Source organism: Pelodiscus sinensis, chromosome 1 (assembly GCF_052426305.1).
Source record: "Pelodiscus sinensis isolate ZL-2025 chromosome 1, ASM5242630v1, whole genome shotgun sequence".
In the NCBI taxonomy this organism is placed as follows: Eukaryota; Metazoa; Chordata; order Testudines; family Trionychidae; genus Pelodiscus; species Pelodiscus sinensis.
Genome location: NC_143052.1, coordinates 73,008,377 through 73,030,468, shown reverse-complemented (window position 1 = coordinate 73,030,468; position 22,092 = coordinate 73,008,377). Strand labels below are relative to the sequence as shown.

Genomic DNA, 22,092 nt, shown 5'->3' with positions numbered 1-22,092 from the left:
ATGATCTTCAAATTACGTGTTTGCTTTTTCTGTGTATTGTAGCTGTAACCCACACACCTGCTGGGTATAGTGTTCCACCTAGTGGCACAGAGACCACTTACAGAGAGGAGTCTGCTCTACAGCCTAGCTGATAGCCAGCTGGCTTTTAGCTCATGTGGTAGAGGCTCATGTGCTAAGCTCCCAAGTTCCCAGGGTCAATTCTGCCCGCGTTATACAATCTCACAGAAAGCAGCTTTTCTTCCATGCTACAGGAGTAGCAAGTATGTCAGATGGAGCCTAATTTACAGAATGGTATTCCAAAAATGATAGGAACATAGGAATTGCCATACTGAATTTGAATTGGTGTAGTGTCCTGTCAGACAATGGCCAAAACCCAGAGGCTGTGTCTAGACTGGCAAGTTTTTCCACAAAATCATCTGCTTTTGCAGAAAAACTTGCCAGCTGTCTACACTGGCCACTTGAATTTCCACAAAAGCACTGAAGATCTCATGTAAGATCGTCAGTGCTTTTGCGGAAATACTATGCTGCTCCCGTTCGGGCAAAAGTCTTTTTCCAAAAAACTTTTGCGCAAAAGGGCCAGTGTAGACAGCAGAGATTTGTTTTCCATAAAAAAGCCCCGATCGCGAAAATGGCGATCGGGGCTTTTTTGCGGAAAAGGGCGTCTAGATTGGCCATGGACGCTTTTCCCCAAAAAGTGCTTTTGCGGAAAAGCGTCCTGCCAATCTAGACGCGCTTTTCCAAAAATGCTTTTAACGGAAAACTTTTCAGTTGAAAGCATTTCCGGAAAATCATGCCGGTGTAGACATAGCCAGACACTTTAGAAGACCATACAGTATAAGAAACCTGCAGAAGGCAGTTTTGAAATAATCAGCTTCCCACCTTGATTTTACTATGGTCTAAAAACGTGAAAAATGAGGTTTGATAGCCTTTCCAGAATTTTTATTGTTACTAATTTTAACATCATTTTAACATCTAAAAATCCTACTGCTTACATAGCTGCAGGCTCTGCAGTATAATGATTAAATAATGCAATGAAGCCTCTCCAGGAGGGGCCTGGCAAGGGCTGCCAGCCTCACTCCCAAAGGAGGTTTCACTGCCGCAGCGAAACCACCACACATAAAACAGGGCCAGTTCCTGGGGAGGCTTTGCTGTGGGCTCTGCAGCCAGCTCCCCGGGAGCAAGGTGAGCAGCCTCTGCAGGCTCCCCTCTAAGGGAACCAGCATGTAACCAGCAGCTGGGGGGCCGGGTCAGCCTGTCACAGACAGGGACTGCTCTGGCCCTCAAATGTGCATTACTTCGCATTTACTGACACTGAATCAGTAAATCACTTGTCTTGTTGGCCATCAGTCACCAATTACACTATCCTCAGCCAATAAATGGTACAGTAATCATGGCAGAGAAAGGGGAGCACAAAATGGGACACAAGAAAGAGTTCTATTTTAAAGGCTTGCTGCAAAGTTCCAGAAAGGATATATTGAGAACAATGTAATATGACTTACATTGGCACACAAAAGTTGATTGATTCTTCAAAGTATTTCCCATCAGGACAATTGCATCCTTCCGCACAGTCGTCATTACAGATATGCGGGGAAGAAAGGGAAGAACAGGAGTGCTTGCAAAAAGAAGAGCACTGATGATATAGCATACCACTTCGGCAAACGAGACCTAGGGAGGAAACAACATTGTCTTATGAGGTTGCAATATATACACGGAGATACATTCATGATAGTGTGAAATAACACTGTCCCAAATTACCACAGGTAAGCTGGATTTAGTCATGTGATTCTCAGCCAGACCTCAGCCCAACTCTGATTTCTAGTGTGTTAGAAATTTCTTGTTTTCACCATTTTGAAGCTTTACATGATTCAGTTCAGGATGACTTTTTGTTAAGAAAAACCCTTGAAGAAGTGTGTGTGTTCCAAAGTATATTCAATGTATTTGCAGTAACTCAAATTTCCAGGGGAGATAAACCTGATTCAGCAGGTAGGGGTATTAGCCAAGGATTTGGAAGACCTGGTTTCACATCTCTGCACTATCTTCCATATTACATTCTGACATCTTTCCCCTCCTCCCAAGAAGTGACACCCTCAGCTGTGCAACTGCATGTACTCTGTAGTGTTTGAGTTCAAACATCCAAAAGCATGATTCTGGTTTCTGATGCAAAGCAAAGATTAGTTTTAGTTCAAAGAATGTCTGATCATTCCCTATTTCTAAAACTATTCTTCTTTTGAAAATGTTACTCACCACAGTATGAAACCTGAGATCTGAAATCAATAGCAATTCCATGCTTGCCACAGATATAGGCATAGTGTGCAAGTGCATTACACAAACAGCTGCTTCCACATTTACAGGCATCAAAACGGCACAGCTGGTAGTATAATCCTGGACTGATGTACGGATGACACGGAGCAAAAAGTTCTTGACTGATGATATCACAGTGGGAAGCATAGCCAACTAAGAGAAGGAAACATTTTTTTTTGGCAGTACCCATGACAATATATCAATCAAAAATAAATAGTAAAGGGTATATCAACAACATATCAATTCATACAATTGTACAATAAAAGCTTCTTTATAAAGTAGTTCCACAAAATACTGTTATTTGTAACAGACGTAAATATTTCAGCAATGAACTTTGCTTCAATAAAAATATGTAACTAAATGAAAATCCATATTTAGGTGAAAGAAACATATAAATGGAAACAGAATATATTTCAAGAGCATACGGAAAGTCATTGGGGGCTTTCAGTGGCCAAACTTTTCTTGGCATGCAGGCTGGACACTTGTTATAAATTGGAGCTTTAGAACACAATCGTCCCAAGACTACAGGCAGTCCCAGCAGACCAGGGAGATGCTGAGCAAAGCCGCAGAGAACCCGGGCTAGTGCGCCCCCCAGCAGACCAGGCTTTTCTCGGGACGCCTGTGGTAGAGCAGCTGGGGCGCTGCCGGTTGGTCCCGCAGCGCCGCTCTCAGCGCTACTGGACCAACCCGGCAGCACCCCAGCTGCTCTGCCCCAGGCATTCTGATTCAGCCGCTGCTGGTCAGTTTCAGCAGTGGCTGAATCAGGACGCCTGGGGCAGAGCAGCTTGGGTGCTGCTAGGTTGGTCCAGTAGTGCCGAGGAGCGGCGCTACTGGAGCAACCCAGCAGCACCCAAGCTGCTCTGCCCCAGGCGTCCCCAAGTCAGCCGCTGCTGAAACTGACCAGCGGCTGACTACAGGAAGCCTGAGGCAGAGTTGCTCTGCCCCGGGCTTCCTGGAATCAGCCACTGATCAGTTTCAGCAGCAGCTGATTTGGGGATGCCAGGGGTAGAGCAGCTGGGGTGCTGCCAGGTTGGTCCCCGCAGCGCCGCACCTCGGCGCTGCGGGGACCAGCCCGGCAGCACCCCAGCTGCTCTGTCCCAGGCGTCCAGATTCAGCCACTGTTGAAACTGATCAGCGGCTGATTCCAGGAAGCCCGGGCAGAGCAACTCTGCCTCAGGCTTCCTGTAGTCAGCCGCTGGTCAGTTTCAGCAGCAGCTGAATCTGGACGCCAGTTCCTACTTACATACAGATTCAACTTAAGAGCAAACCTACAGTCCCTATCTTGTACGTAACCCGGGGACTGCCTGTACTGCTCTCTCTATATGTCACATAGTGCTTCCTGGAGTTACTTAACTTTTTGCTGGCCTGCCCACTGAAATTCTTATATGGCACAAAAAAACTCCATTATTTATGCTTTGATGCTGAGCCCATCTCATGCTTTTGTTCATTTTATCTCATAGCTCAGAGAGAAGCAGGTTACATGGTGGACTAGTTGCCACAGAGAAGACCACAGATGACCATTTCTACTGCATGGTTGAGACCTACACGAAAGGAATGCTAAAGGGCCACATGTGGCTTATTGCTGCACTTGGACCTCTTCTACAGTACTTTGATCCTTGGATTCCTAAGGTAGGGTGAGCGTGCTTGTCCTTCAAACTCAAATATAAAGGCTGAGAGCAGCTCTAATTCAGATCTTTGCTTTCTCTTGCCACAACCACACCTCTACTTGAGCACTCCCACCTCTTAAGCCCTCCTGTAATCTCTCCTAGAATTGCCAAGACGTTTCAGCTTGCTGATAAGCATTCTGTTTTCCAGCTACCATCTCTCCAACCAGTCACATCAACACCACTGTCCTTCTGTGTGCTGTATGAGATGGCATTCATCACCAGCCACTACTGCTGCCCTGCATCATCCACTCATCCTGCTTCCAAAGAGTTAAAGATTATTCTGCACTCAGTCCTGTAGTCTTTACTCAGGGTTCAATTTAATTGGCTTCAGTGGGGGTAAATCCTGATTAAGCACTTGAATATTACACACAAAAACATTAAAAATACTACTTGGAGATAAGGCACAATCACTATAAGCTACATGCATATGAGGAGACCTAACAGCCTTTGAATCTGCAAAACATGCTTATATAGTCTTAAAAGGTAACATAAGCACATCTAAAAATAAGTAATTACCTTTGCATGTGCCAAAGGTTATTTCAGTTTGTATATTAAGGACATTAAACACATCAAAGGAAAGGCGTTGTAAAACAAAAAAAAATCCAAAATCATTGTGTATCTAGAAATGAAGTAAAACTGACACCCAAAGAAAATCTGTAGGTAAAAATGAAACTCAGGCAGCATAGAGAAAACAAAATCTGAACTAGTAATTGGTTAAGATAAATCTACAGCAAAATTTGAAAGTCAAACGGTACCATTTTGTTGATTAATGTTGCAAGGATCAACCACGGGAACGTTGACAGGCACAAAACAAGCTGAGGAAACCTTCCATGCATTGGCATGAAGCTGTGGGGTTCCTTCAATCATCCCTGCTGGAGAACTGAAGGGAGAAGGAAAGATAAAGCAAAAAAGATCAGTATCTCCAGGTAGAAGGGCTTCTCGCACAGACTAATATTACTAATGTCTTTGCATTTGTTCAGATCTCCCTTACTTATCCATTGTTTCTACAGTGCATTCTTTGCCATCACTGCACTTTGTTTTAGAATCTTTGTAAAGGAATGAAATGAACAGAATTCTCATGAAACATTATCCTTTACAACTGGCAAATACAGTACCACCTCTGAAGGGGTAAAGTCTGTCCAGTGGGCCTGGTATAGGTACAGAAACATTTTGGAAAGTTAAGTATATTTAATCAAGGCCTATCCAGCATTTCTTGAATTATTACAAACACATGATTAGAAATTTGGTGTTATAAATTCTGTATAACATTCTTAAATAGATCCAATAATTTCAGTGAATCTGTTGTTGACATATGTTCTTGTTCCCCCTAAGCGTGATTTTTAAAAGTGCCTCAATGACTTAGGACCACCAATTCCCAAATGAACTTTGTGGTTCTAAGTCATTTGGAGACATCTACAAAATTAGATCCTTCGCTGTCATCTTGCCATAGAATTCAAGATGGTGATGCTGCAAATGGCCAGAGAGATACACACTGAGAGTCACTTCAGATTCAACACACATTTCTGCTTTCAGTTAAGTGCCAGACTTATGTAACTTGGATAGTTACTGAGAAATTGGAAATCTGTATAGATTCTAGAAACAGCAGTATTCATAAATTCTAGAAATGGAGTGTCTTGTGTTTTGACACAAGAAAGAAGAGCAGAGCCTTCATAATACATTTTTAAAGAAATAATTAAGCTAAGAAAACAAATATGAGAGATGAATCCTCTTCCAGGTTTCCAGTCTCCATTAGTCACCCCCAGCAAATAATAACAACTCTTACTTAGTGCTTTTCATCAGATCTCAAAGTGTATTACAAAAGGAGGCCCGTAGCCTTCTCCCCACTTTACAAATGGTGAAACTGAGGCACAGAGAGGAGAATGTCACCTCATAGGCCTGTGGCAGAGCTGAGAATGGGACCAAAGTCTTTTGAACCCTGATCCATCCACTGGGCCACATTGGGCCCAGTGTATAGATTTTACATAGAAAAATCTGTCCTTTTTCACAACATATTCAAAGGCACTAGCTTTTATATTTAAAAGTTTCTCTCTTCAGCTCACAAGCTGCTGGAGCAGTCGCATGGTCCATCAACTCTTGCCTGTGATAAGCAACTTAACCCCAGGGCCCAAGCCCCCCATAAGTAACAGACACAAGCTACTGTTGTGAATGTGCACATAAACTCAAGCTACTTCCCCAGAGAAAATTAATCAGAATGAGTCCTGCTGTCTCTAATGACCACATGGGTTCAAAAGTCAAACAACCTCAAATTCACCATTTAAAACACTCTTCAAAAAATTTTTAGCTTTCAAATAATTATAATAAAAGTCAGGTTCAGTTTCAGCTAATATTTTACTGATGCAGAAATTTCTGACCTCACTTCTACCCCACGTGACTACATTCAGGCTGTGTCTACATTGGCACGATTTTGCGCAAAAACATGCTGCCTGTCTACACTGGCCGCGAGTTCTTGCGCAAGAACACTGACATTCTAATGTGTAAAATCAGTGCTTCTTTCGCAAGAATTATGATGCTCCCGCTCAGGAATAAGCCCTCTTGCGCAACTGTTCTTGCCCAACAGGCCAGTGTAGACAGGCAACATGGATTTCTTGTGCAAGAAAGCCTGATGGTTAAAATGACCATCGGAGCTTTCTTGCACAAGAGAGCATCTACACTGGCATGGATGCTCTTGTGCAAAAGCACATCTCTTGCACAAAGGCAAATGCCAGTGTAGATGCTCTCTTGTGCAAATACTTTAACGCACAAACTCTTGCGTTAAAGAGTATTTGTGCAAGATCATGCCAATGTAGACGTAGCCTCATAGTAGAGTTAGATAAGCCATGAGTGAGAGCAGAAGTTGGCCACTGCTAAAACCCACATGCTCTGTGAAGCATCATGAAATCTGACAAATAGCCAGATCACAATGATTTTTAATGTTGTATTCAGTAAGTTAAACAAATCTACTTTCAACAAAGAATTGGGATAAAGTTTGAAGGATTTTCAAGATGGCGTAGAAGTAGGACTGAAAGGAAGACAAAAGGTGTCCTTTGTGATTAAGGAATTCTTCTATTTAAAAGTTATGAGAATCCTAAAAAAATTTGAGGGGAAAAAAATCAAGCAATAATGAAGGGAGAATGGTAGCAATATTGGATACTATCCTTTTTCCTGGCTTTAATGTCCTATGCTGATGGTTTGCATGCAAAGGAACTACCAGGAAATACCAGGAATAACATGGTTCAATTCACAGATGACATGTTAATCTTCCTTAAAAAGAAGGGAGGAGTACAGTGATTTACAGGATCGTTTCTTGCCATATCATAGTCAAAAGATAAATCAGAATGGCCACAGGCTATTTTCCTTTGTTAAAAAATCATATTCAGTGTATAAATCAAATGAGAATAAAAAGCTTTACAAAAATAAAAAGCAATCTGCTAAAAAGTGAATTTTATTTATTGGTAAGAGTACACCAACTTCATCCCACCAGTAGAGAGCCATAAAATGGCTCAAGATTCCATCAGCTATACTCAGTATCTTCCTGGTGCTGCAACCCCAATAGAACCAAGAAATAAAGAAACAGTTAATCCTTTTGTGCTGGTGTTTCCCAGTAACCCCCTCGCCAGCAATGAACTTCATGCAAGGAAACCTGATCTCTGGCGTCAAAGAGTTAAACACTGATACAAAACCTGCCTTCTGTTAAGCATTTACTTTTACTCAGTTGGGGAATGAATCATCCTTCTGTTCTCTGAAACCCCTGTAGTAATTCCTGTAGAGTGCTGTCACTAAATCTAGTAGAGAGGATGAAGATGCTGTGGGACTCAAACAAGCTGCTCAATGGATTTTGTTTGTTTGTTTGACTAATGTTAAATACATTAACTAATATGCTCTCTGGCAAATATAACAGCACAATCATGATCCTGGCACACACATATCTGACCTCTGCCAATTCAAAGCACAGATGAGATGTAACAAATTAAAGCAACCCCTTAATCAATTCAGAGCCTATTTTTAATACAATATAGAAAAATACAACATATGCATATTCTGTGCATTACATAAATCTCTAGTGATCCATTTTTCTAACACTGCACTGTTATAAATAATCATTTATACATCTCAAAATACTTTGCAAACATTAGTGAGTTAAGCATTTTTCTGTGAAGTAGGTAAATTATAGTCACAATTTTACACATGGGTAAACTGAAGTAGAAAGGTAAAATTACTTACTCAAGGTCACACTGCAAAAGCGAGAACAGTATCCAGGGGTGAAAACTTCATCCTACTGAAGTCAAAGGGAGTTTTACCAATGACTTCAATAGGGCAGAATTTCACATCAGGAATCCAGACTTCTAGGCCCCTTCTCTGGTCACCAGACAACATTCATGGGGCTATTGAGTGGTTTTAAAAACTTAAGTAACTAAGATTCTTGTATTTAAACTCAAGTGTTTCTGAGTAATTGGAATATGAAAGTATTCATGAAATCACTGTGTCATCTGACTAGATTTATCTGAATATTTCATCTGTTATTAAATTCAATATAGGCATATATAAAACAAACTTACAGAAAGTCATCTCTTAAGTTCCCATTAAAAGTTCCACATAGACCTAGTGTTCTTCTCTTCCAGCTGGTATTGACTTGTATATATAGTCTCTCCCCATTTTTAGCAAACTGAATCTTTAAACCAAATCTCGTTTTCAACTGCACAAACAAAGAAGACAGGTTCCGAATTTCGATGTCCGCTGCACATAACAGGAAAAAAAAACAGAGTCATTTTTCCTTGGTTAAAATATTTCCTACAGAAACCAGCCCCACAGTTTTAAAGGTTTTAACTTTTTTTTTTAAGTTTGAAAAGTAGAGAAATGCAATTAAGAAACCGTACACAACCTTACAACTCTAGAAATATCCCTGCCCACCCTCTACCAAAACATGTATGGAGACAACTGCATACCACACTGTGACACAGAAGCCCATGTGTGGCTTAATTCAGGTTGAACCTCTCTCAACTGTGACTCTCTGGTCCAGCAACATCTGTGATCCATGGATGTTGATGGACCAGACAGCCCCAGTGGACGGCCAGAGGCAGGAGCCATGTGGGGGCTGGGAACCCAGCCAGGCTGACTTCAGGAGGCTTAGCAGTGGGAATGCCAGCGGGCTGGGTCTGCCATAGCGGGGCCGTGAGCCCTGGCGGTGGGGCAGAAGTCTGCTAGGGTATGGCTACACTACAGCACTAATTCGAACTAACTAATTCGAATTAGCGCATCTAGACTTAAAAACTGTCCACACTGAGTGGACCCTGAACCGGGATTAAGGATGGCCAGAAGCAGTGCCGGCAGGGCATCAGATTAGGACTTAGAGCATGGAGCTGCTGTCTCAGGCTAGCCGAGGGCTGTTCTTAAAGGGACCCGACCCCCATCTGGGACAGACAGTTCTCAGGGGTTCCCCGCTTGCAAAGCAGTCCTGGCTTGGAGTGCCCTGAGTGCCCACACTTGGCACATCACAGCACTCGGCCATCAGACCAGCTGCACTTAGCACAGGCTGCCATCCGGAGGGGGGTGTCAATCAAGGGGCTTCAGGAGACCTTCCACCCCGAGGAGCCCGCAGAGCCAGCCCAGTCCTCCCCATCGGGGGCTCGTACCCCATTCCTCCCTCACCTCCTTCCACTTACCCTTCCCTAGCCACCCTTCCTGATGTACAAAATAAAGGACATGTGTGTTCAAAAATAGAAACTCTCTTTATTGAACAAAACTCGGGGAGACTGAGAAAAGGAGGTGGGAGAGGGAAAGAGAGAGGCTGGGAGAGGGGAGGGCAGCTAAAATGATCAGGGGTTTGGAACAGGTCCCATATGAAGAGAGGCTAAGGAGACTGGGACTTTTCAGCTTAGAAAAGAGGAGACTGAGGGGGGATATGATAGAGGTCTATAAAAGCATAAGTGGTGTAGAGAGGGTGCATAAAGAAAAGTTCTTCCTTAGTTCCCATAATAGAAGGACTAAAGGACACCAAATGAAATGAATGGGTAGCAGGCTTCAAACTAACAACAGAAAGTTCTTCTTCCCAAAGCAAATAGTCTACCTGTGGAACTCCTTGCTGCAGGAGGCTGTGAAGGCTAGAACTAGAACAGAGTTTAAAGAGAAGTGAGATAAAGTCATGGAGGTTGGGTCCATGGAGTAGTATTAGCCAGGGGATAGAAATGGTGTCCCTGGCCTTTGTTTGTGGAAGGCTGGAGATGGATGGCATGAGACAAATGGCTTGGTCATTGTCTTCGGTCCATCCCCTCCAGGGTACCTAGTATTGGCCGCTGTCAGCAGACAGGCTACTGGGCTAGATGGACCTTTGGTCTGACCCAGTACGGCCATTCTAAGCTCAGGGCTCAGGGTCGGGGGTATCAGTGGACCACCTTGATTTTCATGCAAACCTGCTCCTGGGTGGCCAGGCTGGCAGCTATCCTGCCCTAGACGGCCACTTTCCTGTGCCTAGTGTGGAGGTCGTGCATGAGGTCCACGATGTCTGCACTAGACCAGGTGGGCGCCCGCCTCTTGCAGACCTGGGCAGGGTCCCGGGAGCCGCCAGCCTGGTCCTGGGAAGAGGCGGAGAGCTGGGTGGCAGCGGGTGGCCGGCTTGAGCCGTGCCAGGTGCAGGGTCTACTGGCTAGGTGCTGGCAGGCTTGCACCTGGCATGGGCACCGTAGCCAGCCTGTGCCCCTTTAAGGGCTCCAGGGCCGGGAGGGGGGCAGAAGAGTTTCCCTGGTAGTGCCCAGAGTGGCCACCAGGGAAAGCTGGGGTGGGCTAGCCTCCCACTAGTTTGAATTAAGTGGCTACACAGCCCTTAATTCGAACTAGTTAATTCGAACTAGGCGTTAGTCCTCGTAGAATGAGGTTTACCTAGTTTGAATTAAGCGCACCGCTAGTTCGAATTAAGTTCGAACTAGCAGTTTGCATGTGTAGCGCCTATCAAAGTTAATTCGAACTAACATCTGTTAGTTCGAATTAACTTTGTAGTGTAGACATACCCTTACAGTGAGACCAGGAAGACCACAACAACAGGGCCAGCATTGCCACGGTAGGACTAGCGGAGCCGGAAGCCCTATGACTAAGCAGTAGTCTGCTGTGGTGAGGTCAAGAACCCCGGTGGCAAGACTGCAGCTGGTGGGACCTGTTTTGCTGTGTCAGGTTTGGCAGGGCCAGGAGTACTGGTGGCAGGGCAGTGATCCACTGAGGCAGAGCTAGGCACTCCAGAGGCGGGACTGTGGGCTGCCGTGGCAGCAGAGCTGGTGATAGGTGGAGAGCTGGCCAGGAGCACAGCTGGGCTGGGCTATGGAATGGGGATGACATATTTAAGGTGGAGGAGGAGGCTCCAGGCTGGGTCCAAGCAGTTTGGAGTGAGGGAGTAGACTCAGGGATGGAGACTGGGATGGGAGTACAGGGTCTGGGAAGGATTTAGGGTACAGGAGGGGTTTAGGGTCTAAGGGGGAGCTAAGATGGTGGAGGGGGCTCAGGGCTGGAGCAGGGGATGGGGGCAGAATGCTTACCTGAGGCAGTTCCCCCCCTCTGGAGTGTGGGGGAGGGAACAGGTGGCTACAGCCCTTAAAGCCCCCTTCTTAATCCAAGGGTGCTTCTGGGGCTGGAGGAGCATATCCCTCCCCCAGCTACAACAGCTCCTTGTTGCTGGTGAGAGGAGCACATCTTTTCCCCTGCTGTGGCTGGGGGAAGATGCACATTTGTCCAGCCCCAAAAGGCAGCTGCCACAGCCAGGGGGAGAGGCCTTTCCTCTGGCTCCAGCAGCTCCAATCACAGCAGCACTAAGCCCCTGCACAGAGCTTATTAGAAAGCTTATTAAGAACCTTGATTATAAGTGCATCAAGGGAGGTGTTTTATGAAAGCCTGTGACACACTAGTGATTAATGGCATTGTAAAATGTATGCATTAATATCATATCAGGAATTATGGTTACTCATTGGTATTAAGTTTTATAGCCTATGTCCCAACACAGAGAAACAGACCTCTTCCAGATAGGAAGGAATGTTGCAGCTATTCACCTGTCTCCTATATAAATTCCTAGAAGACTTACCCAGTGTTCCTTGGATCCTTCAGGGCGGAAGGCTGGTGGTGTGGGTGGTGCAGGAGTCAGGGTAGAGTTTGGGGGGCTCAGGGCAGGTAGAGGGGGATGTAGGAGTCTGGGTAGGGGTTTTGGTGTGGGGGAACTCAGGAAAAGGGACTGGGTGTAAGGGAGCTCAGGGCAGAGGGGCTGGAAGGTCTGAGGGAGCTCATCAAAGCTGTCCACAGTAGTAAGGATGGTGCTGCAACTGCCACCTCCAGCCCCTTTGGGGGGGCTAGAGCTGTGTTACTCAGTCCCACTGCCAGCTCCTGGGAGTGGGGGCAGGGCTTCACAGCCCGGCACTGGCCGGTCATCATGGGGGAGGGGGATGGGCTGTTCAGCCCAGCCCCAGCTAGCCATCAGAAGGGTAGAAGGAGCTAGGGTTATGCAGCCTGGTCCCAGCCCCAGCAGTCCCTGGGAGGGAGGAGTCAAGACTGCACTGTTTTAAAAGGGGGGAAATTGAGAGAGAAAGATGAACTAACTTGCCCAGAGTCACACAGCAAAACAATATCAGAGTCAGAGACTCACACGTTCTTAAGCTGTCAACCTTATGCAGATGCCATTAAACTAAGTTGTGCCTCATTTGTATTTTGGCTTTCAAGATGTTACATGAAACTTGAATTAAGCAGAATCGTCCCTTTAGCCTACAGATGCTCCTGCAATAAATCAGAATCACTAACACCTGCATGTCTCCTTGCGGGTATAACATAGGAATTTCCCTCCCCTACACACAATTTATACAATATACACAACTTTCCATGGGTTATTAAAATTACGAAGATTTAGTCTTTTAACACTAGTTAGCACCTTTCATGGTTTGTGTCTTCCAAGGAATTATTTACTCGCAGAAAAGTCTAATAAGAAGCAACAGAAAATAGGAAGGTGAAAATGCGATTTCTGATCCATGTTTTTCTTACCATTAAAGTTAAAACCCTGGCTAGGGCCAATCTGGACTTCACCATCCCTGGTAAGAGTCACTTGCTTACTCATATCATCTTCAAGAATTAGTGTTACAGACTGGATGCAGCCATGGTCGAGGTTCTGAATAAAAAATAAATTTTATCAACAAACAGAAAGATACAAAGAGTTTTTTACTAACACCGAATTAAAAATTTCAGTTTGGTCATCCAAAGCTAGTAAAAAAATACTTGACTTATAGCAACCACCAGCACGGTCCTCAGGTATGTGTGTTGTCTTCCATTGACCAAAATGTAAAAACTGGAAGCATCAGAGAAGAGCAAACACAGGGAGCCAGACACAAATATTGAGTGAAAAGTATACAGAGGCATGTCATACATAAATGTCTGGTGTACAGAACCAACTATTCAGGAAAGCACAGTGGCAAGCTAACAAAGGGCTTAGTTTCACAATATAGTCCATATGGGCTGATCCTTGGTGCCCACCCGGAAATCCAGAGACTGCAGTGGGGCTCTGGTCAGAAATGAAGGCCTGGCCTATGTCCAACTGAAGGACCCTGAGCTAAAGTGCTGCAGAGCTTTAGGACATGTTGGCTGTCCCTAACAGAAGGCCTTTTCACTTCCCTTTGGAATACAGGCAGGATCTTTAACTACAGAAGAAGATATAAAGCTCCAAAAAATATGTTAAAATACTATCAAGTATTTGACTTTTTCAAAAAGAAGGAAATTAAAAGTTACGGTTGCAATTAACTCAGACCAATAATGTGTCCTAAACTCTTCCACCCCAAACTGATATGGCTGGGATTTAATGTTTTGATATTTTCGTGAACTTCTTAAATATACTATTCCAAGGAATGTGATATATGAAATGACCAATAAGTGTCCCAGGCTGCTAGGAAATCTCTCTTACCTAGCTGGCAGTATATTAAACCTGCCAGTCCTGTCAGCAAGAGCGATGTTCTGTCTAAAACACCTGTTCATGCTGTAACCAAATATGTGTAATCATGCATGAACGAAAAGGTCTGTAGACTTAATCCCAGAAAGGCAGCAATTGATTTTACAAAGCGCAATAGTGGTAACTGAAATAAAATACAGATCATGATCAAACTATATTTAGCCACTCAATATAAAAAGCAGCAAAACTGTTGTCAATTTTGTTTCTGATACTTTTACTACTAAGCATGCCTGGTTAATTTACAGTGGCTGGCTATGTAAGATTACCTGAATTTTTTATTAACCCATTTATCTTTTGAAATTCAATCGTGACCTTACCTGACCACATGGAGCTTTCTGTAAAGTGATTGTGAATTTGTCTTTCCCAGTGCCTTTTACCAGTATGTACTGACAAATCCCAAGAAATGTATAATGACGACCATCAAATGTTGTAAAATGAGAGTCACCTACGATGGTGCACTCAGCTTGAGAGAAAACAATGGTCAGTAAATAGGAAAGTTAATTTGCATAGAGCCTTACAGTCGGAGTTGGAAAAGAGGTTACCACATATTTTTCAAGCACATTAACCAACCTAAATTAAATGTCTGGTGCCACATTTAGTTAAATGTCTGGTGCCACAATCTTTCATTTCTGTCAGAAAACACTTCATCAAATGCATTTTACAGATGTACCATCTCTAGGTTCTAATTAGGCACTCATCACTATGGTATCTAAGTGCTCTCCCCCTTCAAAATAAAAATTAATGCAAGACAAAGCCCAACAAAAAGACTATAGTCCCCGCCTCCCCCCCCCCCATTACATCCTACAAGGTTTCTGGAATACTTTTCTTCTCTTTTCTCTACGACTACATCTAGACTGCATCCCTCTGCCGAAAAAGGGATGCAAATCAAGCACTTCAGAAGTGCAAATGAGCCCGGGATTTAAATATCCCGGGCTTCATTTTCATACTCACGTTCCGACGCTGTGCCGATCAGGCTCAGCGTCGAAAGTGAAAGTAAAGTGTAACCACAGCTCTGCCGACAGTGGGGAGCATTTTTGACAGCTCCTGTACTCCTCAATGCAAGGAGTACAGGAGCTGCTGAAAAAGCTCCCCGCTGTCGGCAGAGCCACTGCTACACTTCACTTTCATTTTCAATGCTGAGCCTGATCGGAACAGCATCAGAATGTGGGTATGCAAATGAAGCCCGGGATATTTAAATCCCGGGCTCATTTGCACTTCTGAAGTGCTTGATTTGCATCCCTGTGTCGGCAGAGGGATGCAGTCTAGATGTAGCCTACATGTTTGAGTGTGAGAGCAATAAAGAGAGAGAGAGAAAGAGAAAATATGCAAGAGAGAGAGTACATGCTTCTCCCTTTTATGTTCCTTTTCCTTAGTTATTGACGTTGTGGGAAGGATAGATCCTTCTGCAGGTTGCCCACCACTGCCCTTAAGCATATCTTATCTTTTGCTGTTTCTGGGATACACATTCAGTATAGAATTATAAGACGGGAAGGGATCTTGAGTGATCATCTAGTTCAGTCCCCTACACTGCTGGCAGAAACATCCCTGAGAAGTGTTTGTCTAACCTGCTCTTAAAAAGCTCCAGTGATGGAGATTCCACATACTCCCTGGGACAATTTATCCCAGAGTTTAGCTGTCCTGACAGTAAGGAAGTTTTTCCTAAAGTTCAATCAAATCTGCTCATGCTGCTAACATCATTGCTTCTTGTCCTATCTTCAGAGATTAAGGAGAACAATTTTTCTCATTCCTTGTTATATTAACCTTTAAACTAACTTATCATATCTCCTCTCAGCTTCTCCAGACTAAACAAACCCATATTTTTTTCAATCTTCTCTCATAGGTCATGTTTTCTAGACCTTTAATCACTCTTGTTGCTCTCCTCCGGACTTTCCCACTTTTGTCCACACCTTTCCTAAAAGAAATAGGCACCATATTCAAGTTGAGGACTAATTAGCTAGGAATAAAATGGAAGAACCATTCCGTATGTCTTGCTTAAAACACTCCCACTATTAAACCCCAGAATGATGTTTGCTTTTTTTTTTTTTTTTGCAATAGTGTCATGCTTTTGGCTCATTTAGCTTGTGATCCACTATAAGCCCCTATTCCCTAGTGATATCTATACTGCTCATAGGAATCATTAAAATGTGATTACCTGGACAGTCATGTTCAGTGCAGTTCCAAATGCCACCAGTACAAGTACTAAATAAAGCACATAAATAAATCTTCAGACATGTTACAAATTTACACTTCATTTAGGATATTCTTTCCCTGTATTTTAGTTAGATACAGATTATGGATTGTAGATATACATATAGAGAAACCTTGAAACATATACAGGCAGTCCCCGGGTTACATGGATCTGACTTACGTCGGATCCCTACTTACGAACGGGCCCTCCCCCCCCCCAGCAGACTGCCAAGATGCACCGCGGCGGTCCCGCCTCCCGCGTCCTCTGCAGCAAGAAAAGCCGCTCTGCGTCTCCCTGGTCTGCTGGGGGGGGGGGGACCCCCAGCAGACCAGGGAGACACGGAGCAAAGCCGCGGAGGACGCGGGTGGCGGGACCGCCGAGACGTGCCGCGGTCCCGCCGCCCGCGTCCTCTGCGGCGAGAAAAGCCGCTCCGTATCTCCCTGGTCTGCTGGGGGGGCTCCCCCCAGCAGACTAGGGAGACGCGGAGCAATGCCACAGAGGACGCGGGCGGTGGGACTGCAGCGCGTCTCGGCGGTCCCGCCGCCCGTGTCTCCCTGGTCTGCTGGGGGGGGGCACAGCTAGTGCGCTCCCCCCCCAGCAGACCAGGCTTTTCTCAACACGGAGGACGCGGGCGGCGGGACCGCCGAGACACGCCACAGTCCCGCTGCCCGCATCCTCTGCGGCGAGAAAAGCCGCTCCGCGTCTTCCTGGTCTTCTGGGGGGATAGTGCACCCACCCCCAGCAGACCAGGCTTTTCTCGCGGACGCCTGGGGTAGAGCAGCTGGGAGGCTGCCGGGTTGGTCCCACAGCGCCGAGGTGTGGCGCTACTGGACCAACCCAGCAGCACCCCAGCTGCTCTGTCACAGGCGTCCAGATTCAGCCACTGTTGAAACTGATCAGCAGCTGATTCCAGGAAGCCCGGGGCAGAGCAGCTCTGCCTCGGGCTTCCTGTAGTCAGTTGCTGGTCAGTTTCAGCAGCGGCTGGCTTGGGAACACCTGGGGCAGAACAGCTGGGGCGCTGCCGGGTTGGTCAAGTAGCGCCGAGGAGCGGCGCTGCGGGACCAACCCAGCAGCATCCCAGCTGCTCTGCCCCAGGCGTGTCCGATTCAGCCGCTGCTGGTCAGTTTCAACAGCAGCTGAATCTGGACGCCAGTTCTGACTTACATACAAATTCAACTTAAGAACTAACCTACAGTCCCTATCTTGTACGTAACCTGGGGACTGCCTGTAATGTAATTAGTAAACATGCTACAATAAATTAAAAATAGGCAAGCAGATACATGAAAAAGAAAAGAGTGGATAATAAGTTACATACCACTGACTGCATTCTTGTTCAATTTTTGAGCCTACAGGAAAGGCTGTTCCATGATAAATACAAGGGCAATTTGACACAGAGATACAAGTTCCATTGTCCATAACGAGACCTATTTTTGTTTAAAAATAAAAAGACTGAAAACAAGAACAGTGGGGCTCTGTTTACTCTGGTTGCTAATAGGGGTACCATTTTCATGATATTTCAATGGGTGGTTTTATCCTAGCAGTGCCCATCTCATCGACACGACTTCCACTGTCCAGAGGGGAGCCTTTGTACAGATGGGGAACCAGACCATTCATCTAGTTTTAAGCCAGACAGTCCAGATTCTAAGTGGTTTGTTCCAGTACTGATACAAAACCAGGCATGGTTTTGACGGGTATCATGGAGGAAGGACACCATTTTGAAGAGTTTGCCACTCCACCCTCACCTCTATCCCACCATGACCTTGTTTGTGCACAGTCACAGCAGTGCGGATGGGGCGGGGGGGAGGGCTCACCCTTTAAAATCCTGTCCTCTACATCAGTGGTTCTCAAGCAAGATTCCAGGGCTCTAACCAAAGAACAGGGCTGGCATTAGACTTACTGAGGCCCAGGGCAGAAAATGGAAGGCCAAGCCTGAGCAACTTAACTGTGAGGAGTCCCCTGTAGAGAGGAACCCTGGACAATTGCTCTGCTTGCTCCCCCTAGCATCATCTCTGGCTTTAATGTATTGGATATGCAGAAAAACAACTGTGGCACAGGTAGGCCATGGCATTTTTATAGCATATTATATGAGGGGGAGTGGTCCTCAGGAAGAAAAAGTTTGAGAACCCCTGCTCTGTTTGATGTGAGCTCACATGCAAGGTACAGCAGTGGGGACGGGGTCAAGCAGATGGTAGTTCCATGCTATTCTTTGGAAGTACTGGAATGCACAAGTAGACAGACTACCTGGGCTACAAGGAACTAAATGACTTGCCTAAGGTCACCCAGGATGTCTATGGCCCTACAGGGATTTGAACCTGAATCTTCCATGTCCCAGAAAAGTGCCTCAACTGCAGGGCCATCCATATTCACCATTATTCACTCTGCTACATAAAAGTTCACTTCAATGAAAGGGTGAAATCAGTGCTTAATTTGCATGGATCTGAATCCTAGCACCTCTGGATTTGGTAGTTCCAAGTTCTGGCACCTCGGGACTTGCTCCATCAAGTTAGGAATGTTTAAAAAATGTTTAAAAAAACCTCTGGCACTTACTTGCTTGAGCCTCAGCACCTCTTTCTTTACAAATCAAGCACTGAATGAAATTCAGTCCAGAGCAAGGTGCCAGTCAAGAGATGCACCACTTACTGGCTTAAAGGGGCTTACCGGGGGATTTTGTGATTGAAAGCTTTGAGCAGTTCTTTTGAAGCAACTTGAATTTCACACAACTTGAATCTGCACACCATGTACAATACCCACAATGATCGCACAAAACCACACAAGTTTCAAATGGAAAAGCCTGGTGCGGGTTACATAGTCAATAGCCTTGCCTCTTGTCTTTTGTTGGGTCTAGCATCAAGGAGGATAACCTCCCTGAACACAGTATAAAATATCTACACTGTTTTAAAAACTAATAATTACGAAAAATCAGATAAACTAAGTTAAAGCCAATGCCATGTTTTTATTTGTATAGCTCACCAAAGAGTTCACCCAAGTTTCAACTGTTAGGGTCTGGTTCAGAGCTGCACTGTATTCTGAATCTCTTTTAGAAGAATATAATACAACCAGTGCATAAAACATTAGGAGAAGAAAAGAAAGTATGAATATATTAAAAACTAAAATAGAAGCATATGCATGTAAAATATATATTTGTATTATTTTTAATTGTAAGCATGTAAGTCTATTCAGACACTGTAGTTGTATTGTCAAGTACTGTATTATGTTAATGGGAATATGTCATGCGAAAATATCAGATACTTACCATCTGGACAGTAACAGCCATCTAAGCAATGGAGGTTGCTGCCAAGACAATCCTTTTCAAATGTGCAGGTTGGCGGGCAACAACTAATGCAATCTCGATGGACAAAACTGTCTTCACACTTCTCAGCTAAAACGTGTACAAATTACACTGGACATTAGTGCATTGTTTCCTTTGTACATTAGAAAACCTCCATCAGTAATGTGTTCTTTTTTAAATGTAACACAACTCACCAAATAAACAGCTGTGCAATGTTCCTGGTATTATTGTTAAATAAATGCACTTTAAAAATCCCATTAACACCTCTTCACTCATAATGCGGGAGAGAATGAGGAGGGGAATTAAACAGGTTATAGAATGTTGTAATAAACCATAAATCCAGGGTCTCTGTTTTATTTTCTCCCTATGACTGTAGAGGTGTTAATGGAGCTACTTCACCTTGAATAATCCCCAGAAATATGCACTAACTACAGGAGCAGTGGGTATGGTAGGCAGGAGGATGTTAAGCTTCCAGAACAGCCTCGTGTCCCCCCCGCCCCACCACCACCACCTATGCTCTGCTTCCGGTATTCCCACTCTTTCCTGCTCCAGCAGGGCAGGCTTGAGCTGCCTGGGGAACTTGGAGAAGCCAGGGCTGGCACCCTGCCCAGTACTGCACTTGGGGTTGCTGTGGTGGCACCACCCACTAGATGCTCTGAGACAGGGTCACTCTATGCACCAGGGATGGTGATGGGGGTGGAGGTGGGGGACCATTGGCCTGGGACAGGAGGGAGCCAGCAATGGGGGAGGAGAGCTCTGGGCTCCAGCAGGGACTACAAGGGGAGGAGGAATGATAGGGCCTCAGGCAGGAGGGGAGGGAAGGGGCCAGAGCATAGGGCTAGACTCTCTTAAGTGCTGGTAAAACTACTTCTGCTAAACAATCAGTTTCATCTGGTATTTAGCACATTTCCCAGACCCTAAATACAACTCTGGGTAGCACAAAAGATTCTCTCTCACCAATAGAAGTTGGTCTAGTAAAAGATATAACCTCACCCAACTTGTGTCTTTAATATCCTAGGACCAACATGGCCAGAGCAACACTATATATGTTAGAATATAACATTTTAAAAAATATTAAATATGATTTAATCATAATTGGATACAAAACTATCTTCAACTCAATGGACTACAATTGGACCTAACATTTAAAAAGTAACTATAGACGTGAAACTGCAGCTTATTCACCAAAAATATCATTTACAAATACAGTGGTCCTCACACAACTGGGTGTAGTTGTGTAGTCTGGAAGAGTCATGGGGGACATTTGTCCCCCATCCCCACCCCCAACAGAGCTGAGGTATGGGGGGACTAAATTGCCCACTCTGGTTTGATGAATTCTGGAGGCTTCATCATATGACATTAGCCTTAACTGAAGATTAATCTTTAATTCCTGGAGAATCCAGGACAATCCTCCCTACCCCAGGGGTGGCACATGGGGAGATCAAGAAGGCACACCATTGTGGGAGGGTGTAACGGGGCAGTTGTCCTGGGGTCCAATGATTCAAAATGGCCCGCACACTCTGGGCAGCTCTGAAGGCTGGCTGGGGTTGAGGGTGCAGGCACTCTGGATGATTCTGAGGGCTGGCAGGCCCCAGCCCTACCTCTTCTGCCCAAGGTCCTGCCCCTCCCTGGAGCATGGAGCCTGCCCCCCCCCCCCCAACTTTGCCGAGGGTCTGGTGAGTCTCTTGGCTCCCCTGGCAGGGCCAGAGCCTCTAGGCAGTCCAGGGGACTAGTAGGAGGGCCTGGTGCCCAAAGCAGGAGCTCTGTACTCCCTGGCAGCAGCAGGGGAAGCAGAGCCATATGGACCCAGCTCATTCGGCTCTCCTAAGCTATGTCTACACAGCAACACTATTTTGAAATAACAGTCCACGTCCACATAGTCGGCAGTTATTTAGACATAATGTTGAAATACTGTCAAGCTGGAGGACTTCTTACTCCAACTCCTGTAATCCTCATTGTATGAGGTGTGAGGGAAGTCAGAGGAAGAGTGCGCCATTTTGAAATAAGTGCTGGGTAGACAGCACCAAAACTCAAAATAAGCTATTTTGAAATAACCTACACAGTTGACATAGCTCAATTTGCATAGTTTATTCTGAGTTAAGCTCTGCTGTGTAGTGCACTGCTTGGGGGAAAAGAGGGGACCACTCCTGTACTCACTGGCAGGAAGTGGAGCAATGCAACTGAGGGAGCAGAGTGAGCTGGGGTCGCATTGCTCCAATTCCCCCACTGCTGCTGGGTGAGTGTGGCTGTGGGTCCCCTGATGCCAGCGACCCTTACCCCAATACTCCCTGGGGCCACATTGATCGGGGAATGGGAATGAAGGAAAAGGTGAGATGGAAGCAGAACAATGGCAGGGAAGAGGAGGGGGGGGGTCAGAGCAGGGGCAAGGAGAGATGGAGATGGGGGGGTTGTCCCAGCTCTCCCTGAGGATGGGATGGTGGTCACATGGTCAGTGGCCCCCTTTTCCCTCCTAAGCAGTCACTTCTACTCCACCCTCCTAACTTCTGCAAGCACTGAGCTGCCCAGGTAGATTTACTCTGCCCAACCTCCAGGCAGGGAACCTCTGTCCTTCCCACACTGCACCTTCCCCAATGGTAGGCCAGGCAGCTGAGCCAGTGTGGGGAGCAGGATGAAACAGCTGCTCCAGGTTGCTACCTTGGCAGCTGGAGACCACCTCCTGGGTCCTACC

The 22,092-nt window shown here is 45.4% G+C and overlaps 1 protein-coding gene across 1 annotated transcript in view; it reads right to left on the bottom strand.

Annotated features, from left to right (window-relative positions):
* Positions 1–22,092, bottom strand: part of OTOGL (otogelin like) — a 156,761-nt gene that overhangs the window by 106,507 nt on the left and 28,162 nt on the right. The window contains exons 12-20 of the mRNA XM_075932401.2: positions 19,368–19,493; positions 17,430–17,538; positions 16,079–16,125; positions 14,244–14,389; positions 12,972–13,095; positions 8,525–8,702; positions 4,724–4,848; positions 2,245–2,454; positions 1,500–1,665 (exon numbers count right to left, since the gene is read on the bottom strand). Of these exons, the coding sequence (XP_075788516.2) occupies positions 1,500–1,665; positions 2,245–2,454; positions 4,724–4,848; positions 8,525–8,702; positions 12,972–13,095; positions 14,244–14,389; positions 16,079–16,125; positions 17,430–17,538; positions 19,368–19,493 (1,231 nt within the window). The remainder of the gene's footprint in view (positions 1–1,499; positions 1,666–2,244; positions 2,455–4,723; positions 4,849–8,524; positions 8,703–12,971; positions 13,096–14,243; positions 14,390–16,078; positions 16,126–17,429; positions 17,539–19,367; positions 19,494–22,092) is intronic.